The 13412-nt window shown below is 39.8% G+C and overlaps 1 protein-coding gene across 1 annotated transcript in view; it reads left to right on the forward strand.

Annotated features, from left to right (window-relative positions):
• The first annotated feature begins 493 nt into the window (after nt 1-493).
• Nucleotides 494-13412, forward strand: part of ntf3 (neurotrophin 3) — a 39514-nt gene continuing 26595 nt past the window's right edge. Inside the window, exon 1 of the mRNA XM_030720218.1 lies at nt 494-628. Within this exon, the coding sequence (XP_030576078.1) occupies nt 611-628 (18 nt within the window). The 5' untranslated portion in view covers nt 494-610. The remainder of the gene's footprint in view (nt 629-13412) is intronic.

Below are 13412 nucleotides of genomic sequence, written 5' to 3' on the forward strand. Positions count from 1 at the left end.
TTTTAAACTATTACTCTCACTGTAATTTACAACAACTTTTAATTAGCTTCTCCATCCTCTACATAGTATAGAGGGTTTGGTGAACATTTGAATTAGTTTGGAGGTTTTTTAATGTTAAATATAATTCACAATTTGTCTCCATTTGACTTAAAAGTTTTAGTCTTTGAAGAATCTGACAAATAAAAGCGGGCACTACATACATACCGAAAGAGCGCAGTAGGTACACGCACACACAGACACACACGCTCCTAATTCGGTGTCCTAATTCATGTCAGCAGGCTCGCTACGCTGACAGACAGTGGCCGCATGCATGCATGCAGGTCTTTGCTCTTTGCTGCTACATGCGCCAAGAGCCATCTGGCCCGTAACAGAAAGAGCGGCATAGATTATGTTGTCCAGAGAGAGAGAGAGAGGGAGAGAGAGAGGGAGAGAGAGAGAGAGAGCGAGAGAGAGAGAGAATTACGCACACCCTGATCTTGTCCACACAGAACTAGTGTAGCGCACAGACAGGCGGCAGCCCTCACAAAGTGAGAAGTTTTCGCCAAAGGATTCTGTATAAAAAATTAATCACCTTCATGTCGACTCTGTTGGATACTAACCCGCCGATGCTATGGTTACCTTTATTACGGTAGGAACTCTCTTAATTGTATTTAATTGGGTGCTCAGTGGAGTATTTTTGTCGGTGCAAAACTCTTCGGTTCATTTGACACTAAAAAAGTGACAGTGAATAAGCCAAAGTGTGCGATATGTTAAACGAAGGTAAAAGACTGAAATGGTTTCTTATGAAGTCTGTTAAATCCTGGGGTAAATGGCTCTGGAGCTGCTGGATTTACAACTTTCATAAATGGCTTAAAAAAGTTTCAGAAAGGCTCAGTTTGCGTCTAAATATGTGATGGAGATTAAATATTTACTTTATTTTATTTTTTTTAAACAGTGAGTTGCATGTTGTGATCCCAGAGTTATTTCACCTTTTAACTTTGAGCTTTGGTCAGTAAAACCAAGAAAAATGTGAGACGAAACGCACCTCGAGGCAAACCAGATTGGATAAACTCTTTTCTATCTGCGTTTGGAACAGGTAGTCTAAGATATTTCCAAAGTTGGGTTGCGCACAGAAATGTCAGGGAGTCCTGTTCAGTCACACTCGGGAGTTTTGCCTGTTGGAAGCAGCGGCTTTGGCTGAATGCGCACGGGGACGATGTGCCTCTGGATTACCCACGCGCTAATTGTTGCTCATCTTGCGGTTAGTGGGTGTGAAAGTTGATATGTCACAGATGACTCCTAAAACAAAGGCGGATTATGCGCCCTGCTTCCCCTCTATGCTTGCCGCTTGTTCAGTGTGTATGCGTGCATATTGTTTCTGCACGTATGTAAACCTGTTAGACCTAAAACAGTGAGTGGTCTCAGTGCGCAAAGATACTCTCTCAAAATCTTATTACACACAGAACGTTTTGCAAAATAGTATAAATAATTATTGTGTAAAGAGTGTGCATGCCAGTAACATTCAAAACTGATTAAAACTGAATGTGAAAATCTATGAAGAAAAAAATATTTGCAGAATTGGGGTTGGAGTAAGTGCACATGTGGGCAAACCTTGTCATTTTTCACCAAACCGCCTCAGACATCAGATTTCAGTGTTGGCAGTTCTTACAAGAATTAGCCAAATAACCCTGAACTCCCAGAAATACTGAACGGAAGCTCTGCGTGACGGCCTGATGAGGCGCGTGTGTTATAGGACCTGTGGTCTGGGCAGCTTTGCGTAATGGCGCGCATCCGTGGGCGTCTTCAGCCTTTAGTAGATGCGTCCCTGCTTCCTCTTGTCCACTTTTGAGTGTACGTGCGTGCGTCGAAGTGTGCGTGCACGCGAAGAGGCCGCTGGAGCAGCTGTTGCGGTGGCGGATTTGAGGCTTTCCTGACATGCAGACACACAGCAGGACAGGCAAATTAGGACGCATGGAAGGTAACCGTCTTTATGGGCACTTGAGTCAATAATAGTCTCCCAGGCATCCCGAGAGAACCTACTACTCCAGCTGTGAGTTGTTGCGTGCGTGCGTGCATGCCATGCAGCTTTTAGCGCAGCTGCAGTTCAACAGCGTTCATTTTGTGCTTTACTGCAGTAAGAATGGGGAAAATAAAGAGTGAGGGCTGTGAAAAGATTACGGGCGGTGCTCACTAAAAGAACATGAAGTGCAGTAAATATGGTCAAAAACGATGATTGCACTGTGGATCGAACCCATTTGTCGTTGCTGCTTATCCATCTCCTGTCCTCTATGTTTTTTGCATAGGTTTTTATTTTTGTTTCATTTCCTATCACTGTTTTTCTTTTAACTTCACCCAGATGACCAAAATCAACAGCGTATAAAAGTTTGGGAAGTTTGAACTAAATGTTGCTGGTTTAAATTCCGAGACAAACTTGAGAAAAACATGCCGAGACAGTAAGAATGCGTCACTATCAAAAGGACTGCTGCCAACAACTCAAGAACCAAACATTAAGATCAGCTTGATGTGAGCTTATTTCAACAGAAATAAACGTAATGAGGAATGAAATCAGCCTTAACGCTTATGTAGAGTAAAAATGAGAGTAGGTGTGCCAAAGAAGCTTCGAGGTGTAAAAATGTGCGACTGTAAACTTGTACAAAAAAAAGTGCTTAGTTTATTCCCCCTGGCCAGATAGAAGCATAAATAAAGAAACAGATGCAAACATGTGATGCAGGCTTCACTCATCCTGTTTAACTGGTCTCTTGTCGACTGATGGAGTTGGATCAGAGCATGAGCCAGGAAAAGGCAGCCTGGGTGGATCGCCAGTGTTATCTCATCACAGATGTTTTGTGACACTTCCAGAGGGACTGACTAGAAGTTGTAGTGTCCTTGAACTCCCTTTCCCCTTCTGGAAATATGTTCCCTCAACATGTGACCTCTCCTCGTGCTGCAACATTATGTGTAATTCGGTTTACAACTGGCATTTCCACATCTTCAGAAACTGTACAATTAAATCTCTCCAAAATGGCAAATTAGTTTGATTAGATCACAGAAAACATGGCAATTTGACAGATGAATGAGGATTGAATCACTAATGAATAATATATATATATATATATATATATATATATATATATATATATGTGTATATATATATATATATATTACGGGTGGGACTCGATTAAAAAAATTAATTGAATTAATTACAAGCTTTGTAATTAATTAATCGAAATTAATCGCATTTCAATATTTGACATGAGAAATATTAATTTAAGTTTGGTTGATGAATGAATCAATATACATTAGCTTAAACTTCAAAATATATATATATATATATATATATATATATATATATATATATATATATATATATATATATATATATATATATATATATATTTTTTTTTTTTTAATGCCAGATCTGTTTAACAACTTTGACCATGAAGAAACATAAAGTTATTTTTTAAACACAAACAAGTTTTATATCAGTGTTGGGAATTTTTTAGTGGGACAAACCTACTGCAGGGAACCAACTGTGGCAACTGTAAAGCCGCAAATCCCTATAAGTCCCAGTGTCAGTTTGTTTTGCTTGTAACTAATTATAAATTCATTTAGAGATATGCGCAAATAACTACACACAAAGCCCTGCACTATTGACATGCTTTGGGACAGAAAGCTGATAAAAAAAAGTTCATATTGTGCTCAGGAGGTAGATTTTCCTGAATAAAACTGATTTTAATTCAATTACTGTTAACAAACACTGATGAGATATTCTTCCAGGACAGGCTGTCTGCTCACGCTGAGCTTAATGGGATCTTGGAGGCAGCAGGGTCCATCCACAATGCACAAAGAGCAGCCAGTTGTGCTCAGCAGGGGAAAAGTACTCAAAGTACTCATTACATCCATCATGTCTATTTTCATCATCATATTAGATCACATAAAGCCTACACTTGGATTAGGTGCTCTGGCTGTCAGCATGGAAGCTGCACCCTTTTGATGTTTGAAGAGCAGCCAATGGCTCATAAGCTGTGGGCCCCACTAGAGAAGCATAAAGCCATGGTAGGTGGGCCATGGACTACCAAAGAAAAGCTTGGAAGCAACAGGTATCTGCTGCTACAGATACCAGAATACATCACTTTTCCTCATATTTAGGGTTGGAAAAAGTTTTCCAAAGGGCCAACACAAGAACTGATAATTGCCAGTATATTCATTAAAGTATTTGTGTGTGCAGCACAACCTCCCACACTCATCAGAGTGCAAAACCAGAAGCATATGGCGGTGCCTGTCAAAAACTAGCAAAAGATGGCTAGCTTACCTAGCATGGTACAGCTTCCTAGCTTAGAAATTTGGAGGATGCGGGGATGGAGACTTCCACACTTTGTTCTCAGTACATAACATTGATCAGACAGCAGCAGGTCTTCACGACATACTCTTCGTCAGTGTCTGCGTACGCCTCAAAAGTCTTGCTCAGCACAACCAACAGGAAAATGGCACCACCTTATGGTGCTGTTCAGCAACTACATGAAACTGCAAACTGAAATGAATGAAAAATACTAAGAAATGCAGCGCTTTGGTACAGTGGTTAGCACTGTTGCCTCACATCAAGAAAGTCCTGGGTTTGAATCCACCTTGTGGCTGGGGCCATTCTGTGTGGAGTTTGCATGTTCTCCCCGTGTCTGTGTGGGTTTTTTCCAGGTACTCTGGTTTCCTCCCACAGTCCAAAGACATGCAGTAACTGGGGATAGGTTAAATGTTCACTCTAAATTGCCCATAGGTGTGAATGGATCAGTCACCTGTCCAGGGTGTACCCTGCCTCTCACCCTTTGGCAGCTGGGATAAACTCTAGCCCCCTGGCAGCCCTGAACTGGATAAGCAGAAAAAGATGGATGGCTGGATCAGTAGCTTTTGCATTCCTAGAGGTCCACTTATCACGCAACATCTCCAAAAGCCCTCAACCATGTTCCTGCTGTTTGAGATGGGAAAGGGTTTTTGTAATTAAAGTCAAGTGGACCTCAAGTACTTTTCTAAAGATGAAGAAAACAAAAGATTTGTGTTAAATGTGGTGTTTCTAAGATTTTTGGGGTGAACCACCCAAATGGGGTGTGGGTCCTTTTGCAGCAGACCAATTAACATGCCTGTTCTGACATCATCTTATAAGCTGTCTGGCCAATGAAAGAGAATTCACAGGCAGCTAAAGCCTAAATGTCAAGTGAGGTGAATGAGCACCAGCCTTCATACCAAAAGGGTGAGGAGAGCAAAAATGTTAGTGAGTTTTCCCTGAGCTTTTTTTTCACCAGACTTCCCCTGCCGTCTGCTGTGGACCGAGCTGATCCTTTCATCCTATGGTTGCAGATTCACAGCCTTGTCTGCTCCGACATGGTTTACACACTTAGCAGAGTGTTTATACTGCACATTCTCACGACTAGTTAAAGCCAAACATGCTGTAAGGATGTGGATGAGACAGCCCTGCTCTGTAGAACAGAAACGACACAGATGCAGATGCATACTCGACAATTCATTAAGGACATTCATTACTTTGACCTGTAACCTTAACTCTTGCTGTGATGTGAAATGGAATGTTTCTTGAAAAAGGTCTCTCTTGCAAATGAGACACTGGGTCCCAATGGGAATACCTGTATGAATAAAGGTTAATTAAAAAAAAATATTCCAGACAGTCAGAGTAGATCGAGATCATGAGGTTTCAAGGTGAGGCTTGGCCTTCCCGGCAGTTCAGTCATATGACAGTCCAGCTGTCCTCACTCTGTTCGTCTTGAGCCGGTAATCTGCCTCTCTGTCTCAGCAATTTGCTTTATCTCCCTCACGTCTACTGTGTGGATCTTTATGTCCTTCATTTAGAACTCTTTACATCTCCCTCCCAGCTATTTTTCTTTCCACTTGCACTGTTCCACATTAAAAGGGAGACTCTCCAACCTCCTTCTAAATATCCTGATCTTGATACAGTTTATCTCTGCTAACATCAGCTGGGACGAATTCCCATAAAAAACTTTTTAAGTGTTTATTTATGAACATACATAAAATTTAACTGGCATAAGATGGCTAGTATCCGGCTCTGCTGTCCCGTGACTTTTCCAAATGTCAGCTTCTCAGGACCAAGTTAATTTCTGGATCCTTTAGTGGAGTTTTAAAACAGTTTCTAAATACCTCAGCTTGTTAACACTAAATTTTAGGAGTGTGGTTGACTGAAAGTACTAAATGAAATCCTTTGAAACATTTCCAATAGTTCCTTCTCTGACCTTGCTTACAGAACATTTATGGGAAGTAGGTATCTAATCACAATGACTGCTTCCTGCTGGATCTGCAAGGTTCCTGGTTTGACTTGTAGATTTATTTCTGGTTATGCAAATTTTAGACATAAACACAATGATAGCTAATCCAGCTTAGCTGCAGAGGTGAATGTCAGCATTAGGGTGACCAGATCTCAAGAACTAATGTGTGGCAAACATTAAGTTTGTGTCAGTCTAAATTGTGTTTATTTTCATGAGCTTTAACAAATATAAAGAAAACTAAACTTTAGCAACTGGTCCAGATTCCTTCTTTTAATCAGTTGAGACTAATGTGTATGAATCCTCATCTGTATTCCTACTGTACACAGCAGCCATAAGAGTAAGTGACCAAAAATTACAATAAAATTAACTAAAAAATAGAAACAAAAACAGATGTGCACTTTAGTTAGTTCTATTTAGCTGCTCAACTCAACCTTTGTCAGAAGGGGCCTGACGGTCAGATGGTATCTAAGAAATTATGTACACATTTTCATTAAATTTGGTCACACTGATCCAATTTGCAACTTGATTTCATTTAGTTGTTATATCAGATTAATATCTGGGGTCTTAGCCATTAAGATGATTATGGTTTCTCAGCGAAATCTATGAAACTGCAAAGCAAAGTCCAGTCACATTTGACTCCAATCTGTCAGTTTCAGGAGAGATTTATAGCGCCTAAGTGGCTCATGCGTAATCTGCAGCGCTTCTCACATCTACTAAATTACAGCCCATTATATGATTTTAGACGATGTTGTGGAGGTGCTGTTTTTACTACAGATTATACTGTCTCTCACATCTTAATGTCACTTCCATGTGAAAAGACTTCTGTGTTTTTTCTCTTCCCATTGACAGCAGTGGATTCACAGAGCATTATTGAAACACACACACACACACACACACACACACACACACACACACACACACACACACACACACACACACACACACACACACACACACACACACATCTGCAATGTGTCTAAGAAGATCCAGCTGAAACTAGCTGAACAACCAATTTTCAGATACTGAGGTGTGGTCATCTTCCCTTTCGACGTATAGAATGAAATGCCTATAGGTGACATCTGTGTGGGCTGATGTGGCCACCTTTGATATTTGAGCTGGCAGTTGTTCAGATGGCCTCGGGGGAAACCTGCTGCCTGGTGCTTTTAACAGTCTCACACTCATCACACACAAACTCAGTCCCCTCTACAGTTTAACTCTAACCCAAACATAATACTAATCCTAACTTTAAAGTTTATCCTGAACGCAAAAAGCATAACCCCAAAGAAATGTTTCCAGTGGTGTAAAATCTCTGGTTCATACTAACATGGTTTACTTTTATTTTTTTGGCCATGTACATACTGTCTGTGTAGGGCCTAAAATTTGCCATTATATTTTCACATGAAATCACAAATATGAGTTTGTAAGTGGCATCATATGCTAAGTAACGCTAAGCAGCGGACTAATAAAAAGGTAAAATTTTACTCATCAAAACTGAAGCATAAACTTCTGGGATGGGCTGTACTGCACAACAAGCAATAATATCAGTCAAATAATCCATTAAAAATGCTTGAGAAGGCACCAACAGTGCACACAGACACAGATATTAGCCTAGGTTCCAGCTGCCTGTATCAGGACACCTGTAATCAATGCGGCCACGCCCCTAACTCAATAATCCAGGTGATCGACGAGAGGCCAGAAATGAATGATCCCTCAAGTGGTTCCTAGAGGAGCTGCAGTTTTCACCACTTCCACAGTGGCTTGATTTTTCAGCTCCAGAGGTCACCCCTGGATTCCAGCATTTTATGACTCAGGAATACAGCCCTGATCTCACAGTCCTCTGTTCCATTAGTGGCAGCGGCTGGGAGCAAACGCATCCTGTGGATACAGTTCTGGCAGCGTGATCAATTAGCTGTTCAAGCTCCTGTCTGCAGGGTACTCTTGAATGTACAGGCAACTATCCTCTGATTACCTGATAGTTAAGAAAAAACAAAACTGTAATCATTCTGACCAAGCGGACTGCATTTTCCCTACAACCATAAGTCACACTGATGACACACTGATGTGTTTCATGCCTGTGTGTCAAGATTTGACTGAGGTGTGATGAATGAGTGAGAGGAAGAAGGTTAGATTTATGACTCAGGTTTGCCACACGTGGTATCTTTTTTTCCCCAGTATAACTGGTCAGTACGTGGATATGTAGCTAACATTAAATCCATCATTCACACATCTGAGTGAAGTAACAATAAGCAAAGCACACTTTAAGTGAAATGGGACTTGTATAAATGAGAGGTGGTAATGCACTGGAAAGCCTGTCTGAATGATGTGTTTATGTGGCGTTTGGAAACATGAGAGCAGTGCACGCTAAACCTAAAGAATGCTGCTATTGGACGATTATACAAAACACTGCTTTCCATCAATGTCCGAGCTGTTTTACATCCGATGAAAGTTCTGTATTTCAGAAATATATGGAGCTTAGACCCATGGTATGATACAGACTGGTCCGCCATACTTGTGCCTTCCACTTCATTATTTTGCAGTGGCACTGATGGTTGGCCTTTTATGGTCCAGTATGATCACAATTCTAGTACTAGCTGCACAGGCTTTGTGTGGCATGAAGGTGACTCGATATTCCTTACTCCTATTCTGTGGCTGATAGTACTGTTTATTTCCTGAGAGTCCTATGTTCCTGTTCAAGACTGACTGGATGCTTAATCTGTAATCTGCACTATATCTGCTGCAGTTATTTGGGGCCTTTAATCTTGCTTGTATTTCTCGTCCTTTCTATTCTGTGACCGTTGGGTGATTTTACAAGCCGCTTCGCTTCCAAACAGTTCTAGATCTGAAACACAACATAAACCAAATTGATTCCACAGTACTATTCCTTTTTTCTTTCTTTCACACTTTAAACATGAATGGTCTTAGGTATGTGCGGATTAATGGAGGATAAATGCACTAAAGGAGACTATTTTTAGATCTAGTTGCACTTCCATGTGTCAGCCTTCAGGTTTAGTAAAACCAAAGGGCAAGAAAACCCAACTGCTGTACTGTATATCATTTTAGTGTCTAATGTCATGACTTCTTGCTGCAAGCATGTGGAAGGACAACAGTGTGGTTTGTTTGCCTACATCTAATAAGCATTGCAAAACAAATGATAAAACAGAGGTTAGGCAATTTCTAACTTCCTCTGGAAACATGCTGCAAGTGATGTGGTATGCTCCAACCCAACAGTCAACAGATGTGTTGAGGCAAATTAAAGCTTTATGGCAAATTCAAATGACTGCTATCATTCAGATGTTTACATTCGGCAAAAAAAAAGAGATTTGTCAGTGTTTTTTTTCCTCAGTCTAAAGGTCTTTCTATGGCTCTGAAACTCTTCTTTATGTAAGTAATTTGTTGTTAGTGGTGCTTTACATGAAACCATAGACTGTATATGAAAAATAGCCATAGTTTCATGCCCCCCACTATTTTGCCAACTCTGAATGTTGAAGCTGCCACTATGCTTTGTTCAAGGCAGAAGTGAACATATTTTGATAGGAGTCATCAGTTAAGTCAGCCAGCCTAGCTTGGCTAGCAAACAGCATCCATAAAGTGCCTGGGAGCAATGCACAGGCACAAATGCCTGCCATCTACCACCATTTACATAAATTCCTTAAAAATGCTCCAAAAGGCGCCGAAACCAAAAACATGGTTGAGAAGTCCAGTTCGGTGATTCTGTTTACTGGAGGTGAAGCCTAGAATAGAGCAAAAACCATCCGCAGAAGCTAAGTTAGCTTTCATACCATGCTGTAAACATGCTTTTTAATGCCTCTAAGATGGGAATTTTACATTGGCGTATGTGCCAAGTAACTAACCTTTGGAGCCAGACTCAAGTTACCTCTGAAGGAAATGCAGTTTTTTTTGGCATTTGTACGTTAGCTTCATCTTTCCGCCCCGGTGGTTTCATCTTGTAACAAACACTCCAAGAACCAGCTGGCAGCAGCTGGAATTTTTTGTTGTTTTTTTTTTTTTTTGGTACAGTATTACCATTGTACTCATGCTTACAAAAAAAAAAAAAAAAGTAGTTTATCTCTGTCATTTGTATGCAATATGATAACTTTTGGGACAGAACCACAAGGTAGAACACATCAAACCTGGCAGCATGTAAAATTCAATCAGCTGACACCAAGAGAGAAGAAAAAAACAGCAGGGCTATTTGTTTTTGTATATGTTTATTATGGATTTTTTTAACTTGATAGTCAAAAAAAAAAATGTTTTTTTTGTTTTGTTTTTGTTTTTTTAACATGTGTCCAAAGTTTAACTCTGTAAGTTACAGACTGTAACTTCTTTCATTTAAGATGCTGGAACCAGTAAACGAGGACAAATTTCACTGTAAAATTGCTGGAATTATTATTCTTGTCAGTGAACTTTTCTACCATTGCACTCCATATGTTTGGGCATTACATCTATAAATAATGCATTACCTAAGATTATTTTAGATAGATACTGAATATATGTAATTACATATATGTATACTTGCATGTTACTCTGTTTAATATTTAATTGGATTGAGAACCAGGCAGTGTTTGTAGCATCTCACAGATACAAGGTGTAATTTAGATGCTCTGGCCGTGTCAGTACTGGACACCAACTGATAATGATTCTGTTTTAAAGAATGAAAGTCCACATTCAGATCAAAGGCTTGTTCACATTCATTGCTGTCTGTGAGCACAGATATCCGTTCTGCAGCAGTAATGACACCGGCAGGGTATTTCTGAGTCGAGCCTCAAGGCACCCATTTCAAATGCTTAGTTACTCCCATTGGCTCTATTAGAATACCCTGCACATTGAAAAATGAGCTCAAGTGGTGCCAAGTGGGTTACAATGTGGCGTCAAGGGGTCCTGAGTAAGCATCCATATGTCTCGCATATGGATGCTTACTCAGATTACATAGACTTGATAATACAAACAGGTTGAAAAGTCTGAGGTTTGTGTTTTGTTGATTAAATTTATGTTCTGTACATTTATAGCTTTTTTTTTTTTACTCACTTTCTTGCTGGTTAGACACCAAAAACTACATGGTTAGGTGTGGAAAAAGATGATCAATTGTGTTCAAATATGACCCTTCAAAACATTAAAATATTTTTTAAAAAAGCTCACTTGTTGCATGTAATTGTGACTTAAATGAGTCCTTTTCAAGAGTCCATATGTGATGAGTTGAAATGGATACTGCTACACAATGCTGCATAGCATGCGCTTTTATTAGTATTGTTTTCATTACTGAAAATAACCATCCTGTGCCCATCTATAAGATGTCTGGTGCTTAGATAAAACGGTGCATTCTAGCAAGCGTATTCTGGCTTATAAGTCTGAAACTCACTTGGAATATTAGGAAATGTGACGCTGTGGTCTTGTTAGTAACCTTGTTGCAAAGAGTTGTCTAAGTACACTTGTAGACCTGACCTCACAAAACTTTTTTGACACATTTAAAGAACTGCGTTGCCACACTTAGTGGTGTTCAGGTTTGGTATCGAGTTTCAGCTCATCAGCACTTTCCATTCAGCACAATTTGTAGCAACACGAAAGATTGTACACGTAAAAATGTGTGCAATCAATTTTTTTAAAACTCAGAGAAAATTATTTGTTGTGGAACAAGAAATTCTAGAGTTCCTTCAGTTTGCCAAACCACTCCAAACCCACTGCCAAAATGCTGACAGGAGGTAGTTAATCATTCAGCATGTGGTGGTTTCCTCTGTCCACAAACAACAGCAGTCTTTGGGCAAACAGAATTAGTCACGAGTCTTTAACATTTCAGGAATCTTGCACCAACATTACTGTTTTGGGAACTGTAGCCTATTAGATTACTAATAATTTTTTAAGTACTTGAGGGATGCTAGTATCCAAAGTGCCTGACAGTAGTATAAGCACCAGCACCCAGAGTGGAACAAACACAGGATGAGTGGCTATACTTATGACGACCTCTAATGACAGCATTCAAACCCTAAACTTTACACTTACCCATAATTTAATCACAACTTTTTAATCAGTAAGATTAAACCCCAGTGAAAACGAGTGAGTCTGAGAGAACATTTTCAGCTAAGGGAAAGTTACATTTATCCATTCAGAAGTCTTACATCCTTGAATCCTGTCTAACTAATCAAGAAACACATTCACACAAGTTTGCACTGGTCTTTCAAACAAATGGGGCAAAAAGTAATGACTGTAAAACATAGTTATCAATTTAGTTATTCAATTTAGTGATTGGTCTGGCTTCAACTCCTGCCAATTTTCCTTTAACCACGGGATACACAGCCAGCCAAATTCTCTTCTTTGGATCGCAGTCAGATGATAAATAGTGCCTGCGAGAGCAAAACAGCAAAGCAGGTCCTATTGTGAATAAACTCACCCTGACTTTTGTCACTCTGTTGTTGTTTCTGCTGGCGTGCTCGGAGAAATTTAGAACAGTTCACTGAGAGGAAGGCCGATCATGTGCGCTGAATGTGACCCACTGCATTAATGACTTATCTGATTGTTGTCTGTCCAATCTATCACAGTTTGAGAGCTAATTAATGAGAATCGCGCAAAGAAAGAGAAGGATAATGGTGTCTGACTCGATAACGCTCGATCACATATAAAAAGAAGCAAAAAAATGTACAGTTTTAAAACTGTCAATGTAATTTAAACGTTGAAAGTCATGTTAATATAATTATGTAGATTGCTGGTTGCGCTTTTAATGTCATTGAAACATCAACTGCTACATGAAAAAATAAGAAAAGAAAAACAGGCATAGGAGCAAAAGCGGGAATGCACTTGCATTCGGCATCTCAAAACATTTAACTATCGTCAAAAAATGAACAAGAAGCCTTGGCCCAGATTTTGGCTGGCAGGAAGCCCCAAAGGAATTTTCCACCATCTCCAGAGTCTAAATAACAACTTAAAAGTTGCAGTTGCACCTGCAACATCTGGTTTTGCAAATTAAGTTGTGCCCGTTCTGATATTGGGCAGAGAAATGTATTTTTGATTAGGGCTCAAAATTGCATGTCAAATGAGTTTGCTTGCTCGCGCAGGCTGAGACATCCTGCAGTGCACGTTGCCAAATCTCCAATTACCTATCATACGTGAACTGAAGAAAAAACATAGAGGCATCACAAAACTTGCACTTTTGCAAATCAG

The sequence above is a fragment of the Archocentrus centrarchus genome, chromosome 23 (assembly GCF_007364275.1).
Source record: "Archocentrus centrarchus isolate MPI-CPG fArcCen1 chromosome 23, fArcCen1, whole genome shotgun sequence".
NCBI lineage: Eukaryota > Metazoa > Chordata > Actinopteri > Cichliformes > Cichlidae > Archocentrus > Archocentrus centrarchus.